The sequence below is a fragment of the Aotus nancymaae genome, unplaced genomic scaffold (genome assembly GCF_030222135.1).
Source record: "Aotus nancymaae isolate 86718 unplaced genomic scaffold, 86718_ANA_hifiasm-v0.15.2.pri h1tg000020l, whole genome shotgun sequence".
NCBI lineage: Eukaryota > Metazoa > Chordata > Mammalia > Primates > Aotidae > Aotus > Aotus nancymaae.
Window position 1 is genome coordinate 8,405,827 of NW_026988432.1, and position 25,630 is coordinate 8,431,456.

Genomic DNA, 25,630 nt, shown 5'->3' on the forward strand with positions numbered 1-25,630 from the left:
CAAGGAGATGAAGCTGTATTACCTCCTGTCCCGCTGGAGGTCCCTTTAGTGGTACTCGAGACAGAAATGGTCATAGATTAGGTGTGTACCTTCCTCCTCCATAGTGGGATACATCCTTGGATCTATAATTTGTTTTCGCCACTTTGCTGGGAGTACTGATGAGGTTAGAGCCAAAACTGGGAGCTTAATTCTTATGTGATTCAGTGGCATCATGTTTCATGGTGATACACCATAGCACCAATGCAGACCTTCCATCTTGGGAGTTTCACTGGTTCCACTTGAAAGGAGGAGGTGTAAAAAAGGTATGATATAGAAATCCAGCACCCCTTTGGGTAAGACAAACAGATATAAGAATGAGAAGGTACAGATCCAAGTTTTGTGAGGCTCAAAGCTCACACAGTTTTAGAGGTCATTTTACTTTAAAAAACAGAAAAATAATTTACACGTACAACATGACAAAATTACATAATCACATGTGAATAGGGTGCAAGGTCACCTTTAATAGATAGGTCCTGAAGCCATAGCTCATTGGTGTCATAGGTAAGTATGATATTTGTGTTAAGAGAGTTGCATTCAGCTGTTAGGAACCTCTGGAATATACATAAGATAAATAAAAGATCTGGTATGCAGGAAGCTTATTCTATAACCCATGCTACCTCCCGTGGTCTTAGTTCTCCAATGCTATTTTGGTATAGTGATAACAGAAATAAACATATCTGACTTTTTAGCTACCTGCATACTTCTAAATCTTTTCTTCCCTAATTCAGCAAAAATCTTCAAGAATTTCAGGTCTCATTGAATAATTGTCACAAGTTCTACTTTTAATTTCTTTGTGCTTTCCCCACAACCAGGTTAATCATGATTTTAAAGCAATAAAGAATGGCTTTCTCATTCAACTGGCTAGGGATAGACTGTGATCTGTGTGTCCTGAATATCTCTCAAATAAGAGGAACTCAGTGATCATTTGTGAGAGAGTAACTGATACCCTTTAGATGATCTGGCATGGACAAGATCTCTAAGTTTCTAAATTGTAGCTGTAATTTCAAGGTGAATCTGGTATATGTTGAAAGCAATATTTTCAAGCATCTTTCCCACCTATGTAATCAAATCAGGAAAGATACAATTTTATATTTAGCACTTCGTTTATTGGAGATTTTTGGAGAAGTGAGCTTCCATTTTTGTTGAGACAGAGCCTCACTCTGTTGCCCAGGCTGGAATGCAGTGACATGATCTTGGCTCACTGCAACCTTTGCCTCCTGGGTTCAAGAGATTGTCCTGCCTCAGCCTCTCCAGTAGCTGGGACTACAAGTGCTTGCTCTCACTCCTGGCTAACTTACGTGCTTTTAGTAGAGATGGGGGGTTTCACCATGTTGGCGGGGCTAGTCTCAAACTCCTGGTCTCAAGTGATCTGCCTGCCTCAGCCTCCCAAAGTGCTGAGATTACAGGCCTGAGCCACCTGGCCCAGCCCCAATGTACAATTATAGAAAGTAACTGTCATGCTCAGACAGCTTGGTGGATTGTATACATACAGACCATTTATATGCTATCTGTCTAGCTGTTCTTTCACCTGAAAATTAGTATTTTCCTATTTTATGAGTTGTAAATTGCACCTTTCAAAATAAACACAATAATGTCCATTGCCTCTTTAATAAAAGTGTTCCTTCACAGAATTGATTTTCTATATAAATGTAATTCAGAAAAGGCTCATTTTTTTATGCCAGCATAGAGAATAATTAGTCAATTGTCTGGTTATTTTGAGTTTTTCAGGGTGACTATAAGGAAAAAGACAAGTACCTAAAATCAACAGAAAATGAATATGGGCCTGCCATGAATTTTCACCTACAGAATTCACAAGGGATTAAAAGTCAGGAAAGTTTTTTTCTTCTGATATAAAGTGGTATTGTTTATTTTCTTAATTGACTTATCAGCCCTACAATGTAGGATAAAATTCTTTGGCTTTTTTTTTATGTATTATGTAATTAAATCATTGAAACACATCAGGCAATAGATGAACAAATAAACATGTGATGCCCTGAGGAGTATTTGGGCAAACAAATGTCAAAGGAAAATGGATTGTTCAGAATTTCAGGAGCAAATATATTTTCACATTAAAGACTAGAGTAGCATTATTTTGCATACATACTAATTGTAATCTAAGTAGATGCTGATTTTCCAAAGAAATGATTCAGGGAATATACCAGCTAATTGGTTCGTTTTTAATTAACATGAAAAATAAAATTTAGTAAAAGTTCTACAAGTATCATAATTTTTAAATTAACAACTGTGAGAATTGCAGTGGTTTTTAATCACAGGTTTATTAAGGATGATTTTATTTGAGTATCTGTTACCTTGTTCATCATTAAAAGATTCCACTATCACCAGGATTGTATTTCCAAAGGTAATGAATTCCATAGGTGCGCCTACTAATTATACTTGTAAGTGAAAATATTTACATGGAAACAGGAATCGGGGAAAGCATATCATGGACTCTGTGCATTTTTCTTTGCTCCTCTAATGATATTAATTGAAGTTGTCTTATAAAGCCGCACATTCCAGGTGTGCCATATATGGAAAATAAATTTGAAAGCTTTTTCTCACCTCTATTTGAAGGGTTGATTAACTCTAGTATGTCTCTGGAACTGTAGACCTAGCCTGAAGAGTAACACCAGACAAACCAAAGTAGAGGGCAGATCTAAGATCAGCAGCAAATGTTGAGCCTTAGGCTCCCATAACCCCTAGTGTCTGTATCTTCTATTAAGATACAGCCTTGCTTGGGTTAGGTGAGAGTAGAGCTAGTTTTGAATAAGCCAAGCGACCTATTTCATCTAAGTCACGTCTTTATGGTAAAATAAAGGGAACAAAAAATACCCAATTTCATTTACAGTTTAATCGGTTTTTGTTCTCATGGCAGAATATCCTATGATAGACTGCATTCTCTTTTAAGACAATTATGAATCCATGATCTACTTAGAAATATTTATGAAAAAAATCTAATGTCTGGAAGTTCTACATTTAACACAAATTTTGTTCTACATTAGCATTAACTTTGTTTTTTGTAATCTGTTATCTCCTCGGGTCAAAAGAGAAAATGTTTTCTCATTATCTATTAGTAATTGCTGCTGGAACCTCCACCACACAAATTATTTGACCTTGAAACACAAAACCTGAGACGTATTAGCAAAGCTATAGTGTGAGAAGAACATGTGTTTTTGCGGCTTTGTGAGTTTTCGACTGGTTTTACTATGTATGTGCAAATTGATTTTGATTCTTGAGTTATATTCCCTTTTGGGATAATAAGCACCAGATTACCTATTTTGTAGGACTTTAGTGCTATAAGGTATGTAAGAATTAGAAAAATGTTTGGAATATATTCAGTGTTGAAGAAATTAGTTTTTCCTCTTTAAAGATCTGTTAAAACTCTTCTGCTTCATTTACAGTAATAAACTTATTAAATATAGTAAGTATATATATATTATTTTTTTCTGAGACAGGGTCTCTGTTGCCTAGGCTAGAGTGCAGTGGCATGTACGTGGCTCAATGCAGTTTCAAACTCCTGGGGTGAAGTGATTCTCACTTCAGCCTCCCAAGTAGCTGGGACTATAGGCACATGGCACCATGCCCAGTGAAATTTTTGTATTTTTAGTAGAGATGGAGTCTCACTATGTTGCCAAGGCTGGTCTTGAACTCCTAGAGCTCAAGGGATCTGGCAGCCTCAGCCTCTCAAAGTGCTGGGAATATAGACTTAAGCAGCGGGGCCTAGCCAGTAAGTTTATAAGTTTTTTAAAAACTCAAGTGGCCAGGAAGTTATAATAAGATGGTGAAAATCTAAGCAAGTGAAGATACTAGAAGAAAACATACGAGCAAAAAAATAGTTTTGAAAGAGCAGATTTTATCACAATTTGAATTTCCTTTACAACAAGGAAATTGTTATTTTTACTCTTGCTAATGCTAAATAACCCAGATAGTTTTAAATTCTTTAGTTTTAGTAAATTATAAGACATTGTGAGTTAATTACTACCATGACCAAGTACATATAATATGATATGTGTCTGTAACAAAGATAATTTTATCTTTGCTAGAATTTATTCAACACCAAGGAAAAAATCTTGTAAATACAAGAGCAACTATGATTTTGGCCCTCCTCCTAGACTTCTGTTATGAGAATTTTAACATTTTCCAACAAAACTAGATGACTTGAATTCACATGTATCAATTTATTTTTTTAAAAAACTATTGCAATAAAGGAAAAAAAAATTAACATTTGTGTCAAGGATAAGTTTATTAGACTAAGAATGAAAAACATTTTCATTTATAAGGAATTTTGACAAGATTTTGGCTATTCAATTTTAAAATAATTTCAGGACGCTATTCCTTAGTGCTCATTAGCAGATTTTGACCCTCACAAGTTCTGAGGCTAATGCACGTGGTTATCACCACCATTAAAATAAGTGAAGCCAGAGTCATACGATGGATGTTCTTGAGGGGCACATTAACTTGCTGTGAAAGGTCCCCTTAAAGATTTCCTGAAATCTTCTAAACAAGGACAAAGCAGTGATATTGGCATGACCTCCACAGGTGACCGCTCCCACAGAGAGAGAACTGGTGTGTTCATACTCAATTCATTGTTTGTAATCACTCTCCTGCAGCTCAAGCTACAAAAATCATGCTCTGGCATTTGAGCATTTTTCATCAAAGAATGTTGATTTCTTCAAAGGAAAGACTCCTTTTTGATTCCCTATGTAACCCTGTCCAGTGCTGTGCATGTAAAAGTAGGTGTTTGCCAAATTTAATCATCTCTTATACCGGTGTTACATCTGATAGCTTTCAAAGCCCTTGTGTGAAAGCAATTTTTTGTTCTGAGACAGAGTCTTGCCCTGTCATTCAGGCTGAAGTGCAATGGCGCAATCTAGGCTCACTGCAACCTCTGCCTCCCTGGTTCAAACGATTCTCCTGCCTCAGCCTCTGGAGGAGCTGGGATTACAGGTGCCCGCCGCCATGCCTGGCTATTTTTTGTTTTTTTTTTTTTTTTAGTAGAGACAAGGATTTCACCATATTGGCCAGGCTGGTCTCGAACTCCTGACCTCGTGATCTGCCTGCCTTGGACTCCCAAAGTGCTGGGATTACAGGCATGAGGCACCGCACCCAGCCTCAAAGCACATTACTTTATTTGATCCTCATATCAGCACTGAAGGTGGACATAGCAGAGTATATTTTTATCAGGTTCTCACAGATGAGGAAACCAAGTCTCAGAAAGGTTAATAGACTGTAACTGGGGCACAGGGAAAGTGCTGGCCCACGCAGAAGCGGAGTCTGGTCTAATTCATTCTACCATGTCATTTCAAATCATGATTGCTCAGACAATATTGCCCTAGGTACATAAATTATTAACCTACTTAAAAGATTCATTATTAAAATATCCTCTACAAAGTCACCAGATAGAAATATCTAAAATTTAAATCTGTGTTTACTTGCCTGCATTAAAAAACAACTCCTTGCTGCTTAAGATAAAGTCCAATTCATTTTTTGACATGACAGAGAAAACACTCTAGGTTTTGAGCTTTATCTGACTTTCTAACAAACTCTCCAACCACTGTCTTCTTTAACCTCCAGCAGCTAAAATCTGCTAAGAACCACCATCCATGCTCTGTCTGTGCTGTGCATTGGTGGAGAATACCCTGACCTCTCTATCCTCATGCCAACCTCACACTTTACCTTGAAGTCCAACTCATTTTTCATGATTTGCTGTGCAAATTGTCTTCTTCAGGAAGTCTTTCCTGAGTCCATAAAATTCAATTTGGTGCCCGTTTGCCTAAACAGGACTGTTCTCCAAATGTCTCATGCTCCCCATCATTCCCTCCACCCAGCATAGTCTGGAAACCTTTTAACTAGTTCCCGACAAAGCTATGAACAGAAGGGCTGCCTGCTGAAGCCAAAGCATCTATTTTTTGATGTAAGTGTTGTCCTGATTGCCTAGGATAGTTGCCCAGAATCAGAGGGGACTAGCATGAGTGAGGAATCAATTCCAGTTGCATAAGCCACTGAGACTTTGTTCATGATCTTCATAGTGGTGCAGTGATAAATAAATAAACAGTCCTAAAATATGGCGCACTGAAATAGTGGCTGGGCCAGGGATAAAGGGAAGTGGTAAGGAAGCTGGGAAAATAATATTTAGCAGTGAGATATTCGGTGAAACTCTTGCCTCTTAGTAGAACTTGTGATAACTTGGTAGGCGGATTTCACGTCTTAAGAGTTTTTGGATTGTATGGACAAATGTGAAACTTTTAAGAGGCTTTACTCTCCCTATTGAAAACGGGCAATTATCCTTCCTGTTTCTTGGGGCATTTACTTTAGAAAACTTTTGGTTGCAAGTACTTTCTCCTCTCTTTGAAATGTAAATAATTCTTTTGAAAACCAGATAGGCCTTTTATCAGCTTTAAGACCCTAAAATGCCTTTCTTAAGGACTCTTGAACTGTGTCTTTGACTTGTAAACCTGAAGGGAGAAGCGCCCCCATCTCCTAGTTTCTGTGAGAGCAAGGGTACCTAACTTCAGGTGCTACCTCTCTCCAACTCGCAAAATTGTCTCTTGTCATAAAGATATAAGAAATTTGCTTTTCTTCTACATAAAGCCAATTAGCCAACACCAGTGGTTACCCTAATTACAAGGATGAGGCATGTACGACAAAGGGTGCTGTCAAGTGCTCTTGCTTGAGACCAGTCATTGTTATCTTGAGAACCTGTATGTATTGAGTTGTACCTGCTGGGCCATATCAAAGGGTGTGGGATTCTCCTTCTGTCTGCAATTTCTTAGCAGAAATAATAAGAGTGTGTGTGTGTGTGTGTGTTTTTAAAATCACCTTTATGGAGAAGATTTCTGCATTGGGAGAAGATTTTGTTTTTAATTTTATTCCTCCAACAACATCGAGGGGAAGAGTTCAGATAAAATGTTAACAGTGTTCTTTGACTGATAAGGTACTAAAAAGAAAGAGGCTCTCTTAGAAAGAAATTGAGAATTTGCAAGCAAAGATGAAAGGCATTTGAAAAATTCAAAACCTTGTAAAATTGGAAAAGAGAACTCTGAGACACCAGAGACAATGTCTTTAAGTGACAAAAGTAAGTTAAAGCAGCCTCAAGGAAAAGAAGAGATTAAGTGTAATCTCTACACCTATTGCTAAAACCCTTCATTTAAGGTGTGTCAAGGTAAAAAGCAACTCAAGGGTAGGATGCCTATTATAATCTGTTAAGTAGACTAAAATGACCCAAGGCAAAGAACTAAGTCAGTGCTGCTTCTACAAAAACCTGACAAAGTCAAGGCCCCTTATAAATCAAAAGAAATGAGTTTTGGGGGAAGAAACAAAGCAAATTTGAGGAGCAGGTTGGAGGAAAAAAAACACAAAACCTCGAAAAAACACTTCCCCAAACAGTGAGTACTACCCTTGGAACATGTGATTAACTGGAACTAAATATACAAGAAATCCAGTGATACTCGACAAAGTTTTACAGGGGGAGAAAAGGCGCTAAATAAAAAAATGTTTGTAACTTTTTACGATTCAGTAGCCTTCAGATCTCTACTACTACTTCTCTGGGTAAAATGTGGGCTGAGAAACTTGCATCACTTGAGAGAACATTTTCCCAATGTCCAATTCGAATACGGACAAGGAGGATAATGATAAAGGAAAATCCTCCCGGCAGGCAGAGGACAGAACCAAGTGGAAAAGAGCAGAATGAGGGCCCAGCTGCAAATCCTTGTTGACTCTGAATAAAGACCCTGAGGATATCTGGCAAGCAGCATTTCAGAATTACCAGGACCAGTGGCTGTGGCCTGCTTGCTCCCAAACATTCCTTTGAATGGGAGTGTTTGCGGCCGTAGGCTTCCCACCCCTCTTAAAGCACTGTTCCTTGGGCCAGGGTGGGTAGAGGAAAAAAACGATCTTTTTGGACCATTCTTTTGGAACTGTAAGAAGTCATATTTGGACCTCATGTACACACTGCTACAAATTGCCTGCAGACACTGGACTTTGAGTTAAAATCAGTGGCTGGCTGGATTGCTTCTCAGTTGTTTCCCTTCAGGAACAATTAAGTGTGTAGGAAGAAGAGAGAAAAGGGATCTTTGCTCATCACAAGATATGACTCTGGCAGAGACAATAATGCTTACCAAATATTCCACATATTCCTGTTTCTCCACTTGCCCCCTTGCAGATGGGGTGTGTGTGTGGGGCGGGGGTGGGAGGCCACATTCTGGATGGTGGGCTATTAACAGAAATAACATGCATTGCCACTGTACTGAAGCATCTAAATGTTTTGTATTACTCAGCTTAGGCTGCCATAAGAAAAACATGGCACAGAATGGATGAATTAAAGGAAATTAATTTTCTCACTTTGGAGGCTGGAGTCTGAGATCAGGGTGCCAGCATGGTTGGGTTCTGGTGAGGGCTCTCTTCCTGGCTTGGAAATGGCCACTTTCTTGATGTGTGCCCACATGGTCTTTCCTCTTCATGTCAGAAAAGAGGGGCTAAGAGTTTTCTTTCTCCTGCTTATAAAGCCACCAATCCTATCAGATTAGGACCCCAGCCTTATTACCTCATTTAACTTTAATTAAACCTATGAAGGACCTATCATCTCTGCCTTTTGTCATAAAGATGTAAGTCTGGGGGTTAGGGCTTCAACATATGAATTGTGGGGAGAAACAACTGAGTCCATAGCATGGTTGTTGGAGAATGTTCCCAGCTTCTTCCCCTGCTATGCATGGCAATAAGGTGTGTTAGCATGAAGATGTCTGAATCACAAGATTGCAGCAGCCTAGGTTTCTAAATCCAGGTGCCCTGGTGATCTGTCTAAGCCTGCATCAGACATAACTTGAGTGAGAAATAAACCTTAGTTATACTGAGCTATTGAGATTTGGAGTTGACATTATTACTGTCAACTTAACAACGTAACCTATGTTCCTAATACATAACCCTCCTGGGATATATTTTATTATAATTCTTATATTGAAATCATTAGTTGATCTATCTCGGCAAGTACCCTATGTGCTCATTAAGGGCAGGGACTATGTGTTACCCGTCTTTATTTCTCTAGTTCTTACCATGGTGTTCAATAAATGAAATATAGTAGCCCAGAGAATAAATGGAGTTTCTGGTGCCACAAAAAGATTTACATCATATCTAATTGAGTTTTAGTTACAAGGTATAGAGTAGCAAAGTCCTCCATGAAAAAAAATTGTATCAGGGATGTATTCAATGTTTAAAAAAGTTCATAGGTCTATATAAACCCTTGCTTTAATCCCAAAGAAGTAATGCTAAAACAAAGTGTTTTAGGAACGTAATGCCTCTTCTTTCCATGTGTCTAATTTGGTAAATCTCTTGCTATGATAATACCAGTTCTGATTTTTTTTTTCCCCTAGGAGAGAGCATTAATTAAATGATTTAGGAAACTGTTTTTATCGAGAAATCAAGACTCTGATTTTAGTTTTTGCTCAATCAACTTTAAAGTTCAATACATTTTATTGAGCCCACACATACTCTAATGTGAATTGCTTTTTACTAATTGGTCTGCAGGAATCACAATGACAGTTTTGGTCACCTTTTAGGCTTCTTTTATTCTCATTCGGAAAGTTCCTAAACTTCATGTCATCAAATAAAGAATGATTTCTGGAATCAAGAATATAAAGTCAAGAGAGATGTAAAGTTCTGGTTTGATCTCCTCCCGTGATTTGTGAAGGGTTCATTCCTAGGTTTCTGTATCCCAGGACACCATCCCCAGCTGGCTTTATTTGAACAAGGGAGCCATCCACTTGGTTAATTCATTCATTCAAGAAAAGCACATGTTTTTACATTTTAGTGTTTCTGAAATTGGGGTATATTTTGTTACGACATCATCTATGGAATAGCAGCCTCCAAATACGGCTGCCAGGTGGAGGCAGTGATGTGGCTGCTGTTGCCTGTGTGCACAGGCTCAGGATTTCCTCGCTTCAATTGAAGCTCTGTGCAATGCTGGTACTTCATGTCTCATGTTTGACTATATTTTAGTTAATTGCAACTCTTCGATGTTTCAGTCAAGAAATATTTCAGGACCATTTGAAAGAGAAACACGAGTTCTTGTGTAAAAACCTACTGTGTTTACCTTTTGGTAGATTGCACCAACAAGCATAACAAACTTTAAGGACAGATATCAGTGGTTCAGAAGAAAATCTTAGCATCACAGCAGTACACTCTTTTATGAAGAAATGTGTACCACTAACAATCTTAATGGCAAATCAAATGATATATATATTTAAAAAAAAAAGAAATCCCCAAGGGCATTGAAAACTCTGTGTTGATACAGAAAAGTTGGAGTCCATATGTGAGAATGTTTTAGAAATTCCTTTACTAATTTAGACCTTATACCTTATATAACATAGTATGTATTATGTAATTAATTATATTTTTATGCTTTTGTATCATATTTAAGAACTCTCTGCTTTATCTTTCCTCTTAACCACTTGGTTATGCATTAGAGAAAAGATTATTTCTCTTTGTATCTCTGACCAGCACAGGTCTAGGAATAAATTAAGCCTACCTCTGACATCATAGAATTCTTAATTGTATGACATTTAACATTTGTGTCTATTAACCATCTTTTTATAATAACTATATTGCAATATTTAAGTATTTTAAATTTCTAATCGTTAAAAATCGGTAACCAGATTTTTCCTAGGTTTCCAAATGGAAACAATGTTATCAAAGTTAGTGAGACACATATTTTTAGCACCAATTTTGTACTAGTAAGCATCGTGCTGAATATGAGTGCTTACGTTTTGAATAATAATTCATACCAAGGATCAGGGGCTCACTTGAATTTTGGTCATGCAGGCAGTTGAACTCATCTTGATTTTTGCTTACAATATTTATGAGGTAATATGAAGTGAAAATGTCAAGTCAGCAGTTAAATAAAGGAGTTTTGTATTTCACCGGATAAAGTTTTACATAATCATGAATCTTAACACTTCCTCTGAAGGTCTGATATTTTTCGTGATTTTTCTTGAAAATCTGCTTGCACAGCAAATTGGTTGTTTTTTACTTTTAAAATGCAAAGTTATGATCCCTATGGTAAAAGAGCAATTGCTTTGAGCTGATTTGAGACTGTGAATACATCTCCCGGGTACCATGCTGTGCTGAGGAAGAGAACCACAGAGAGTTTCCCGGTCCTTGTTTTTCTTCTACTCCACACTGGGTGAGTGCTCCTTAAGACTTAAGCATATAATTATAATTATGAGGGTGACTAAAAGAGACTCCTCCAGAATAGATGATGTCGATCCATTCCTACTGTTCATGTCTACATTTTAGGTTTACAGTAGACTTTAACAATGCATTTCAAAAAGTCTGCCAGTGAAAACAAGTATTCTGACATATCCAACTGTATTTTCTAGTACATATAGTAGTATAAATCAATGGCTAAAATTTATACCAAATGATATGCTTTGGGCAATGAGCTAATAAAATAAAATCTAGAAAGTGTTGGCCTTGGTTGAGCGTGGTGGCTCATGCCTGTAATCCCAGCACTTTGGGAAGCCAAGGAGGGTGGATCATGAGGTCATGAGATAGAGATCATTCTGGCCAACATGGTAAAACCCCATCTCAAAAAAAGAAAAAAAAAGTGTTGGCCTTTGGCTTAGGTTTGCTAGGATGACTGGCCATGCCTCACCTGCCAATCTGCCCTCTAAATTGTCACCAATCTCATCAATCCAGTACACCCATCAATCCAGACCCAGGGAATGCAACGTTCTACTTTTACTTCTCTAGATCAAGTATGGACAAGACCTCCCACCACTGGCTCTTTTTAATAAGTATGAGATCATCTGGAATTTACAAAATAGATGCATAAAATTATGGACAATTTCTCAGTCACCTATGAGCAAACAATACCCAAAATTCAGAGAAGGAAAAAAACATGAACTGTATCCAAAGGACAAATCTTTAAACTCAGAGACAAACAACAGAGGGAAAAACAGATACCAAATTCCTCTATCAAGTAGAAAGATCTCTAAAAAACTAATGTGGGCAGGTATAAATGGAGTGAAAATTCTGAATAATTGTTCTTTATGAAAGAAAATGACTTGTTTAAAATTTTGAGTGGAAGTCTATTGAAATGATGGAACAGACAAAAGAGTTAAATTGTTTTCCATAGAAAGAGGAAGAAAGGCATATCCAGAAAGATCCAGGGGAGGGGATCCTGGAGGTAGTGCTGGTAAGTGATGCAAAAACAAAAACAAAAACAAAAATAAAACATCAACAAAACCCCAACAACAACATCCAATTCATTTATATATATAAAACTGATATAGTTTGGCTGTGTCCCCACCTAAATCTCATTTCCCTTGTGTTGTAGGAGTGACCCGGTGGGAGATAATTGAATCATGGGGGCAGTTTCCCCCATACTGTTCTGATGGTAGTTAATAAGTTTCACAGGATCTGATGGTTTTGCTTTCGCTTGGCTCTCATTCTCTTCTCTTGTCTGCCGCCATATGAGACGTTCCCTTCCCCTTCCCCCATGATTGAGAGGCTTCCTAAGCTACGTGGCACTGTAAATCCATTAAATCTCTTTCTTTTGTAAATTGCCCAGTCTTGGGTATATCTGTAACAGCAGTGTGAAAATGGACAAATACATAACTTTTAAAGCTAGTTTTTAAAAAGTGCATCATAGATTTTAGGTCAGTGAATCTCTAAAAAATGTCAACTCCTTTTCATAGTCAAGATTTTAAAAATAGTAATCATATCTTAAAAATACTCATTTTCTTATAAGAATTTGTATTTCCCAATGGCTATCAGAATGTGATTACACTATTACACTCTCAATACATCTAGGCAGACAGAAATGGCTGAACAAGCTCATAAATACTAAGCAAACACAGGACCTAATACTTTTCAGAGAAATTAGTGTAGTAGAGACTTTACTATGACCTTAGTGCAAAGGGCTCCAGACTGATAAAATAATTCCAGCTCAGGTTTTTTTTTTTTTTCTCCTTAAAATTTTAAGAGACATATGACCTACCATAGATTGATATTATTAGAATCTGACCTTGAGTAAATGTTTAGTGGTTTTATAAGAAGAAAGTTATAAACTTAAAAATATATCAAATGTAGTGAAACCTCACTATTATTACCTTTATAAGACCACGAATTCATTTCAAGAATGTGATAAATCATGTCCCCTGGGTGAAGACGGAAGCATTAAACATCTCCTTATATAGAATCCCAAAACCTGAGTCTTACCTTGGATGTGTGACAATATCACAAAGGGGTCATTGCATAAAGACAATGATTTGGTTGGTTGTAGTTTACATCTAAATCTGTGTCTATGAATGATTGTGAAGCAAGGGTTCATTTCAGATACTTATGGATTCCAAATATATGCTGTATCCAAGAAAGCAGCATATTTGTCTACAAGCAATATTTAAATAGTTTTATTTAAAACTTTAAGAAATATTGTTTACTTATTTAAACAACTCACAAAAACAAGGTGGGTGAGGACATGCTGCATTTTATTTTATGGAGATCCTGCTCCACACAGGCACACAAAAAATACAGTACTGTAATAATCTTGCAAAAGATATTACATTATTAAAATAGTTGCAAAACCAGTTTGAGTTTGATGGTAGTGTAAGAGACCAAGATTATTTTGAATGGGGTAATTAACCTGCCAAAAAATTACAGAACTGCATTACAGGATCTGAAGAAATTATGTATTTGGTAAGTTTCACCCTGAATGAAAATAGTCCTCATGGAGGGCAATGATGGATAGAGCTTTCTTTCAGGACTCTGTTACACACCTCCAGCACTTGGTTGCTGCATTAAATCTTACCTTCCTGACTCAAATGTGAACCATGTTGAGTCCCGACCATATCTCCTTAGTGAGCTGAGAGGCCACATCACCAGTTTGACCTTGGCATTGTGGATATCCCAGAGATAGATATTTTCATGAGTGATCTGCATTGTGCATTCACCATAAATATCCAGATTTGGCGTAGGCATAAGATACACGTTGAATCGCTCTGTGAAGAAATGAAAAATGGAGAAAATAAGTAAAAAGAGGTGCGACTATCTATGGCTGTACTATATTAATCTGTATATTTACATACTGCAGGAAACATTTCCACGTCCCTTGGTGATATGGATAAACATTGCAGAACACTGCATCTTTCCCTATTTGTATGAGAAAAGGAGTTCGTTAATGTGTTCTGAATCATTAATTCATTCACTCACTCACCTAACAACTTTTCAATGCATATGTTGTCTATGGTGAGGATTAAGTAGTTAGATTGGACAATGGAAAAATAAGGGCAAAGTTAAGTGGAATCTCTGCCCAGATTGTGCTTATGGTCTGCTCCTTCACACTATCTAAGCAGGTATCACAGATACAATTCCAGCAAAGAATATCTTATTTATTCTACTTAGGCAAGATCTTACTTGATTTTACCTTTGTTGACGTGAAGTATTTAATGCACACTCAGACTGACTCACTAAGCACTGCAAAAAATAATTTGGTTTGTATCTCAAAACAAATTGTAGTCATGGTCAAATTTAGCATCTGATAATTGCAGATATTCATTACAGCCTTCCGCAGAACTCAACACATTGCTTTGGTAAGCAAAATAAAAATACTTTCTTCATTCCTGGGTATCCTATGGTTGAAAATATGATTGTTAGACAATGATTCCAAACCTTACTTTGTAACTCTCTGTGTATCTTAAAGGCTATTGCAAAGTTATGCTGCCTTTGATTCCCACTTAAATGCATTAAACAGATTTTATTTTGGAAAAATAAGATTAGTTTGTAATTTCCAGGAAGTAAAAAAACTTGGTATGCCTTACAACATATGCTATAAAGTATCCCTAGTTCCTAGCATCATATCCTTATATTAAGTGTCCAGTAAATATTTGTTAACTGTATGACTGAAGTACATCTATGCCATGATGAATTACAAGATGCAAGAATTGAAAAATTACAAAAAAATTCATGATAACAAAAAGTTTAAGAATTACTGGCAGATAAACCTCTGTGGGTTAGAATTTAATTGTGAATAGTGCTTTAAAGTCAGTGCTGTTGAATTAATTATTTTGAGAGATGAAATAGTGCAGCTGCCGATGGAAAATGATTGATATGTTTAGGAATTACTATTATACATCATCATGCTATAATCTTAAATGCAACATGTTTGCTGGTACTGAGCTGAAACTGTATAATAGAAAGATTCTTTTCTCTGGCAGATGTTTTACTTAGTAAGGATTCTCTAATGCCAAAAATCCAATACTCAGATTCCAAATTAACATCAACATGATAGTCTAACGTTTACTAGTCATAAAGGCAATATTTATACTCATGTGTCTTGATATTTTGGACAAATCTTATGGAATGATTCAATTTTTAAGATTATTGACCCATGAAACTAATATGTATATGGATTTCACATTCATTTCCTAATAAATTACAAATTGCAATCAATTCTATGGCTGAAAACTGAAGAAAGAACATTGCCTCATTAATTATCTGCAATGAAAAGCCCAATTATATACATAGTCCCAATAGCTTAAAATTCTTATGTGCAACCAACTAAAGTATCAACATTTAGCATAAACACATCACTAACATTCCCACCATGATTCCCACTCCAATGGGATTAGTAGTAAATCAAAGGGGCATGATCTAATGTAAAACTATAAATGAAACTTGGACCCAAAGAGTTTACACAGGAATATAGACAAGGCTGAACATCAATCTTCTTTTCTTTGGTCAAGAACCTTTTGATAAAGTTCAGATCTTACATTTGGAATTAATCGTATGTCAGTGGCAACTGTTGTGCATAGAGAAAATATTTTGTTATAAAAACGAAAAGTAAAACTTTTCTTTACATTCTTTCCTTTCCATCAATTCCAGAGTCTGAATTAGCAACCAAAAACATCACTGCCAAAATGCCAATAAATAATACTTATTCCAAAATACTGAAGTAAACATCATTAACCAGTATTGTTGCTTATGGCTGTATTGACCCTTGATATTCATGCCCACAGTTTGATAGTTAAAAACATAAAATATTAAAAAAGGATCTTGACATTGAGTGTCCTTCAAAAGGATGGTACATGAAACATTACCTATTACGGTGGACCCAGAGGACCACTACATTTTCATTGAAATGTTTGTGTGCTCAAATGTTAGCAGATAAAGCCAAGGAAAAATAGGCAGGGAGAGAGTACAAGCATTACACTGGACACTGGATAAAGTGGAAAAAAATCAGGTGAATTTAGTAAGATTCACATAATATAGGGCTCTGTCTCTATCTTGGTCTCTGTCTCTGTTTATCATCAAGGTCTGTTAAAAAAAAAAAAAAAAAGTAATTGGATAACTTGCCCTAAAGGAATTTTTCCAAGGCCATCGCTAGTCAATACAAGCAGGTAAAATTGACCTGTGGTGCCCTTGCCCTCTGGCCTGCCTTCTGCTATCCCTGTCCTCATATACTTTTTAACCCAGCACCTCAAGTCAACCCTTTTTGTTATGGTATAGAAGTCTCCGATCTTCCTTTGGATGCTATGTCTTGCAACTTTTGAAAGAAATTTTACTGAGATATATTATTTTTAATTTTCAAATATTCAAAATCTATTCTCTCCTAATGGCTAATGTCTAAGAATTTCAGATTCAATTAAAAAGTGAACGAATTTAATCCAGCAGAAAACTAGGCACGTAAAGATGAAGGCAGCACATCATGTTACCTAACCATATTTAACTGAATTCCATTATAATGAGGAAGAAAGCTTTCTGCCTTGACAATGAATATATCACTGTATTCTCTTAACAGCATAGAACACTTTGTTTTACTGAAAAATGTGTTAAGGTTTTTGCTAGAAAGACCATTTCAAAAGGGAGTGGTTAAAATTGGCTCCATTAAAATGATTTTTAAAAAATGTTTAACTTTGTGAAACAATTCTATCAAGCAGGCATTTTAAATCACTAATTATGCTGCTTTTTAACTTTAAGAACCCACGTGTGGTTTTTATTTCCTATAGCAATGGTTTTCAGACTTCAGTGTGCATCAGGATTACCTGGAGGCCTTGTTTGAACACAGAATGCTGTGCCCCCTCCAATCTTTTCATTGCTGGTACAGTAGGGCTGGGTTGGAGCCAGATAATTTACATTTTCTGTTTATTCCCAAGAGATGTTGACACTACTGCTCTGGGACCACACTTTGAGAACTGTTGATTTGTGATACTTTAAAAATATTGGCAGGGAAGTAGCAGTATCAGAGAAACCATGAGGAATGACTTTGGAAAATGATACCATGTACCAGCAGAACAAACCAGCACTTTTTTTATTTTTTTCAGAAGTGTTATCTAATATCTGCCTAAATAACTTAATCTCATCTCAACTGATTCATGTCTGATTTGGTAAGAAAGAGTTCTTATGCGAATTGAAATGAAGGAAGAGATGGGGGCATAGAAAGAAAGGAGACATGAAAGATGGTTTACAATTTATCAAGATATGTGTATTCCAGCTATTTTTCTTATAAGATGTTTGACAACGACAATAAAACATTATTAAAGAAAACTGAACAACTTATCCCCAAATACCCAACAGTACTGAAAAGGAAACTAATTGTCTAAATAATGATAATATCCTAAAACATAAATATTCTACTAATCTAATTAGTAATTCTAATTGTAATAACAAATCAAAATGTGTTTATTCACAAAACATTTAAAACTACAGAGTTAAAAACACATTGCCTATGAATTTGCATGTTGGGAAAATTAAAAGTCCCATATTAACTAATATGTAAGAAAGTATAATTTAATTTTAAATGGTTAAAACAAAAAGCAAAGTGAAATATTAAATATTGTAAATATTATATAATTATGCTATAATAAAATATATAAATAATTTTATTATATAAATATTGCATCCAACAAAGATACTAGTACTGAATCTGCAATTATGTTTACAAGGGCATTTTTTTCACTAGGGCTGAATGATGGGGTCCAAAGGAATAGACCATGCCCAAAGAAGGCCTGAGATACAGGAGTAAGGCTACAACTACAACAGGAGTCTAGATGGGATTGCAAAACCAGGCTTAGACGAATTGAATAGATCCCAGGCTGGCAAGACAGGGTGGTTGCACTCGGGGAAAAGGGGCAGCAAGGCTCCAGGTGGAGCGTGAGGGGATTGAATGGGTCATCAGTGCCAGGAAGAACTGAAATCTTCCCTGTCAGCCAGTGAGTTTTTAAATAGGTCTATTTTATGCAGGAACAAATCCAAGTATAGCTGTGAGTCTGAGACTGGCAGGTGGAGATAAGTGGAGCTTGCAGTTGCCTTGAGAAGCAAAGGATCAGAGACGAGGGTTTCTGACAGCAAGTAACACACCATCTAGTGAGTAGAAATGAGGGCACAGAAAACAAACAGGTGACAAGTCCTTCAACCCCTTGATAATTTCTCTTTTGTAAGAATACAGATGGAAAACTATGTTTAATGGAGAACCGTACAGGAAAACAGACATATCTGTTCAGCTGAATTTCCCTTATACTAAATAAGACTCTATCGAGAGAGGCTTTTGGAATGTATGTATTAAAATAACTATGCATCTAACACATGGTGAACATTCAGTGGATTGTGACTGCATAGACATAAAATGCACTTTTGTATGTTACTTCATTAGAATAAATTTGAAAAATGTCCACTGGAGGCCAAAACATTGTTTATTTTCAAAGAAGTTTCAGTTGTTAGCTTGTTACTGAACACTTTTATCCACTGTATTCCATTTCTTCCACTACTTCAGAAGTCATAGGTCAAAAAAAAACAATGGAACATGGAAAGAAGTATTAGACGTAAATCTTTCAGAAATCAAGAGATTCATAAATATTAACTCAGGTTTTCCACAGAGAGGAGTTAAATCTAACAATATGTGCAGCTAAGTGAGTGTGAACTTCTTATATTATACTTGTACCTTCTCTTCCTCTTAAAAGCCAAAAATGGCTCAAAAGAAGAAATTGTACAAAAGGAAAGGCATTCTTTATTTAGATCGTTGGTGACATAATGATTTGGGCTGTAAACAATTCCTTGTGCAAAATTGAACCTGTATCTCATGAGGCTTAAATATTTGTTAAAATTCATTAATTAAAATAGGCATTATTAAGTAACTTAGATAAAACTAATATTTACATAAATGTATACAGCAGATGTAAACTGGTTATATAATGATTCAAGGTAGCCGTATTGGATAATTACTTTTTCTTTACATTCTGTTGTACTTTATACCCATCTATTGGTTTCCCCATAAGTATATATAATTAGTCACAGCCAAAACTTGGATGGCCTGGGCCTATCTGAGCATAAACAGCAGATGTTAACCCTACATAGGAGAATTTCACTTCATTGTTTCTATTAACGAGTGATTCCATAAACTTAAGAATCACTTCTGTATACAACTAATGGGTCAAAATAACTTTAAAGATTTAACAGATTCTCTGATGGCAAGAGTCCTCAAATTTGTTTCAAAATATCACATGATAAAAAAATCCAATATTTATGGAAGACATTATTTAAGTTAAATCTGTCACTGCAGCTAATTCATTAAAATACCCAACTTTAGTACGGTGCAATCTAGGAAAATGGTTTTTCTTCCACCCTGCTCTCAAACAACTATGAAATTTCCCCTTCTTGCCCCTGGCGATATCTTAGGCAGAGATTAGTGCTTAATTCACTATTACCCATAAGGATATTGTCATCTTTATGTGTCAGATTAGTTGACTGGTGTAATTGAGAAATTTTAGTCTCAAGTGGCAGTTTCTCCTCTTCTTTCAGGTCAAGTCCATTACTAGAATCCAGCAATGAGAATGGGAAAGATAGAATATGCTCTTTCCTGCTTGTTCGATCACCTTCTTTCCCCGGCAACTCTCCCCGCTCCTTTTTCTTTTGCTTTTGACTTCTCCAGGGTAAGAATGATGAAAAGAAAAGGGGGTAAATTCCTTAAGAGTTGTTACTATTGAAAGTTCTTCTTTATTTTTGAATTCTTAATAACAAGATGTATTCAAATGCTACCTCTCTCTTTGGGGTATATGCTATGTTCCTAAGATCCATCCCAACACCTCAGATGTCTCCCTTGCTCCCTGAAGGGGAGATGCCTTGATTAGACATGGAGCCTACTAGCCTTGGCTCCTATTTTCTGCATTCTATCTTTATCTTCTTTCTGCTGGAGCTCCTTCTCACAGGCGAGAGTTTTTCTGGTGTGGGTCTTTTCAAGATGACTCAAGATGTGCACTTGTCCCACCAAATGTGGCAGTGTATCTTGTCCAGTTGCTGACCCATTCTCCTTGTTTGGATATCACAAACAGCCTCAGATCCATCTTGCATCCTGACCTCAGGTTTACCATGGTGAAAACTGAAACCACTAATTCCCCAAACTCGGGTTCTTCCCCAAGCTCTCTTGCACACTGCTCGGGTACCAGCTGGTGCAGCACTACCTGATTCTACAGTTCTGCCAGGATGGGTGAGGGGAGAAGCCAGTCTCCCCTCCTGACAAACAACCAAAATTCTACAAGTAGTTGTCTTGGCCTTCCTCTTTCATGGGGCTTGAGAGGGGTAAATGCCCCTCCCTTCTGCTCTTCTCCTATAAAAGACTTTCAAAGAATTCCCTTCACATCTCTCTTAACATTTCCTGGTTGTTTTCACCCACCATCCATAGTTCTGTGGCCACAGTACAGAGACAAGAAAGTTCAATTCTGTATTCTCTTTTTTGTTTTTTTATTAGATGGAGTTTTGCTCTTGTTGCCCAGGCTGGAGTACAATGGCAAGATATTGGCTCACTGCAACCTCTGCCTCCTGGGTTCAAGTAAATCTCCTGCCTCAGCCTCCTGAGTAGCTGGAATTACAGGTGCCTGCCACCACGCCCAGCTAATTTTTTAAGTTTTAGTAGAGACGGGGTTTCACCATGTTGGCCAGGCTGGTCTTGAACTCCTGGCCTTAGGTGATCCTCCTGCCTTGGCCTCCCAAAGTGCTGGGATTACAGATGTAAGCCACTGTGCCTGGCCCAATTCTATATTCTTTAACACTTCTTCATACCAATGAAAACATGAAATTTTCATAAGAATATAAAACTACGAAATGTTATTTAGGCAAAAGACCAGAGACACTGGTCTAATATTAAGTGTTAATCTTAAGTCCTCAAGAATCTGGTATTAGAAAAACTGACCTAATGCTTGGAATTTATTACTGAGTATTCATGTCAATTTGGAATCTAGGTTCATTCCATTGTTTAAACAATCTGCTTTGTTCTTTTTCTTAATAGTTACGTGAAATGCTAAAGGAACTAAATAGAGCAAGATATTATATAGAAGATGAGAACTTTCAAGATCATTCTGTTCTTTATATTCTTATCTCCAAAATTTCTATAATAGATGATTATTGCAGTGGTCACTCTTCAATTCTAGCAGCTTCAGAAGCTGAGCCACACTGAGAAGGCAGATGTTTGCACATTTAGACCCATCCTGAGATCTGTATAATGCAATGAAACCACCAATGAACAAAGCATGATTTATGCTTGTCAAAATCTGTAGAACTCTTCAGAAATTGTGACCCCCATCTCCACCACAGAACTAAAATTCATCAACATTTATTTTATTATAATGTGGAAATAGCAACAGATTTAGTTGCCAGGTGCCATCTGCTCAATGCCCAAGACCACTGTGAATCGAAACTCTTATATTTTTTGAAGAATCATCAGTTCTTGAAAAAAAAATCCACAGCATCTTTTTAAAATTCCCCAGAAATTTCTTTTTTGCTTTATAAGAATTGACTATTGCATGGATTTTATCTGCATTTCCAAGTAAACCATGTCATTGCAGCAAATACAGAAAATTATTTTTAAAAATTAAAAAATTAACTGTTGTACCTTACCAACATTTCTGTTATACTGTACCATAATATACAAACATATTCACACACAATTATTACACTGAAAGTATTTAACCTTGTATATTGCACTTACAAGGATTTTCAGAAACTATTAAATATTTAAAGGGTCTGAAAATTTTAAGGAATGCATAATATTACACTATATAACTATGCTATAATTTATTTAAATTGTCTGTTTAATGAATATTAAAAGTAAGCCAATTTTCATCTAATATAAATTAAGCTGCAATAAAATAACCAATTTTTAGCTTGATCTGCTGAATAATTCAGTCCTTTTATATTGGTTCATAGAGTTTACTATATTCTTTTATATAAATTTTAGATAATTTTAAATATCTTTGATTATTAACTTACATTGGGTACTAAAATCTGAATCATTAGAGCAAATACTATAAACTCCTGTAAGTATCACACACTGCTAAATTGCTTTCCAGAAATTCCTTACCAATAAATATTCAAAATACACATAGAGTGAGTCACTGTAAGTGTCTATTGCCAGATTTATCAAAAATTACATCTATGGTTTGTTTTCCTGACTGTGAGAATTCTGTATGTTGGAAACTTTTCGAAGATCTTCTGAAGATGTGAACATCTTAATCTGTGCTCAAAGAAAAATGTAGAACTTTATAAAATACGTTAAAGTGAAAGGCTACAAATTAGTTATTGAAATATCTATCTTAAATTTGAAAAATAACCAGCAATTAAGCCCAAAACTATAGAGCAGCTGAATGATTAGTAATAGTGAATGAGAGCAAAATCAATAAAATAAAAAATATACAAAGTTTGCAAGAGCTGTTAGAACAAAGTACCACTGACTGGGTAGCTTAAAGAACAGATCATTTTCTCACCATTCTGGAGGCTGGAAGTCCAAGATCAAGGTGCCAGCAGGGTTGGTTTTTTTTTTCTGAGACCTCTCTCTTCAGCTTGTACTTGGTCATTTTCTCCCTATAGCTTTATATGGTTTTCCCTCTGTGTCTGTGTTCAAATTTCCTCCTCTTATAAAGACACTAGTCATATTGGATTAGGGCTCACCTGTATACTCTCCTTATGCCTTAATTACCTCTTTAAAGATACTATCTACAAGTACTGTCACATTCTGAGGAACCAGAGGTTAGGACTTCAAAACCTACGTTTTGAGTGAAACAAATTCAGCTCACAAAATACAGAAAAGAGGTTTAACACATAGACAAGTATAGTGATGCCAACTAAGAAAAGAACCCACACATGGCCAAAAGGAATGAATGCAAAGGATGCCACCATACTATAAAGAGATATCAAAATGATAATGCAAAGATACTATGACAAAATTTTTGCCAGTACTTTTGAAACTTTTTCAAGCAATATGCAAATTCCTAAAATCAATGGTAGATTTTTTTAAAGCTAATTATAATTGACAGTAAATTACCCCCTATTTGCAAGCTTTAGTGTATATATGAGCATCACTGGAATTGTTAAAATAGAGATGTCTGGCCTCCGCCTCCAGATGTTTACTTTGTAGGTGTGGGTGAGCCCAGAATTCCCTTGTTTAACACATGCCCGACGTGAATGCGACGGAGATGTTCACATACATCCAGAGAAAACTGACTTTCCCGCCAGGCATTCTGCTGCCTGCTTTCCAAGTCATATCTTATTTAGTCCTCACAACAATTCTCTGAGAGAAGGACTGTCATTATCCTCAATGCAAAGTAGGAAGCAGAGATTAAGAGAATTTCACTAATCAGACCACAGCCTCATAGCATGTAAAAAGTAGAATAGAACTTGAGGATAGAGTAACTTTGTCAACCTTTTTTTTTTTTTTGACAGGCTACGTATTTGACTTTCCAGCTTCATACAATATTTTGTTTTAGTACAGCAGAAAAGAAATGGATCATGAAAACTTATGCATACCAAAAAATGAAATCCCAATATAATATATTGACTTTATAACGATTATATTTTGTTTTTGTGTTAAATTGTATTCATTTTCCGTCAAATGAGGACTGATTTAACCCACTTTTGTTGTTGTTGTTGTCATTCAGAGTTCAATTCCTGAGCACCCTTGCCTTTTCCTGTAGGCTGAGTTGAAAGCTGGTAGAACCGACGTAGTCATAGGAGTTAGCAGAGGAAAAGGGGTCATGTTATCTTGTTTGCATGTGCCTGTATCCCAATAAAGTTTTCTCTCTGCTTCCCTGTGCCATGTCAGTTTCTGCTTCCAGATAACATCTGGGGTCCAGTCTGCACCTAAGGAAAAGTTGAGCACCCTCTCCATGCCACACTCAATTTTGAGACAAGTGAGGCTCTTTACTTTCTCATATCTCTCTGGCTTCCAATAACATTGACTGCTACTTGTCCTATGCCTTTCATTAAACCCAATAGGGAAAATCACATTCTAGTCTTCTTTTGAAGAAACCTCCAATTTATACAAGGTAATATAAGCACATGTCACAACCCACTTGACCTCCCATGGGAAGAGGAAAGGCAATGAAGGGATCTATTTCTTATTTTCCATAGAACTCTTCTTTCCCAAGCCATTCTTTTCATTTTCTTGCACATACCTTGGAGCAGTAAGTCTGAGTTCAGTATTCTCCCCCAAAAGCTTTTCACCTTAGGTAGCTATGAATGCTTTCAAAATCTGCATCTTCATTCTTGCTGATGGAAGGGATGTCCCCAGGGCAAAAGAGCCAGGATAGATCCTTTGGTGCTTCAAGGTATTCCTTCATGCATATGTCTCCTTTATATCAGCACAGTTAGACATAGACAAATGGATCATTTATGTTTGACATTGTCAGAAGAGAAGCACACAAAACATCTTTTGCTTCCCTGAAGTGTCTATGGCAAAGTGTAGGGAGAAATTACACATAGCATTGACCTTTTTCTAGGCTAGTGTGTACTGAAGACCAAGTGAGAAAAGTGGTGGTTATAATTTGTGTTTTTCAAAATTATATGCGGCGTCTATATAAATCAAATAATAAAAGTAAAACAGTGCAACATAATGGTAGGCAAAATTGCTATGGTACATGCAACTTTGTATTGCATCCATTAGTGTCATCTTACTTCTTCTAGAGGGGCTGCTCCCATGATCATTGCCTTTCAGCACTGTAGATAATAGTCTCTGTTGGTTCTATCAACATTTGCAAATATGTGTTTCATGGAACACAAGTCCCACAGTATATGAATGCATGTTATCTGCAGAAGGAGGCACCTACGTCAAGTGAGTTTGGGAAATGTTGGATTGTACAAAGTTAAACAGATTTGTTATAGGACTTCTCAACAGCTTTACTAATGTATGTTGTGACCATCACACAAGGCTGGTATTTGTTTCTTAGGGCTACCATAACAAAGTGCCAACAGTTGGATGGCTTAAAATAACAGAAATATATAATCTCACAAGTCTGGAGGCTAGAAGTCTGAAATCAGGGTGTCGGCAGGGCCATCCTCTCTGGCTGCTCAGCGGAAGAATCCTTTCTTGCTTTTTCCAGCTTCTGGTGTTTGTGTGCTATGTGTGATGTTCCTTGGCTTGTGGACGCGTCATCACTCCAGTCACATGGCCATCTTCTTATACATCTTCACATCATCTCACCTGTCCATATCTGTCTCTGAGTCCAAACTTCCCCTCTTTATAGTGACACATTGGATGTCATTAGATTACGGCCCACTCTAATTCTTCATTTTAACTTGATTGCCTTTACAAAGAAACTATTTCCAAATAAAGTCACATTCT

At 36.5% G+C, this 25,630-nt stretch overlaps 1 protein-coding gene across 1 annotated transcript in view; it reads right to left on the reverse strand.

Annotated features, from left to right (window-relative positions):
• Positions 1-25,630, reverse strand: part of DOK6 (docking protein 6) — a 448,396-nt gene that overhangs the window by 125,711 nt on the left and 297,055 nt on the right. The window contains exon 5 of the mRNA XM_064379032.1: positions 13,838-14,027. Coding sequence (XP_064235102.1) covers positions 13,838-14,027 — 190 coding nt within the window. The remainder of the gene's footprint in view (positions 1-13,837; positions 14,028-25,630) is intronic.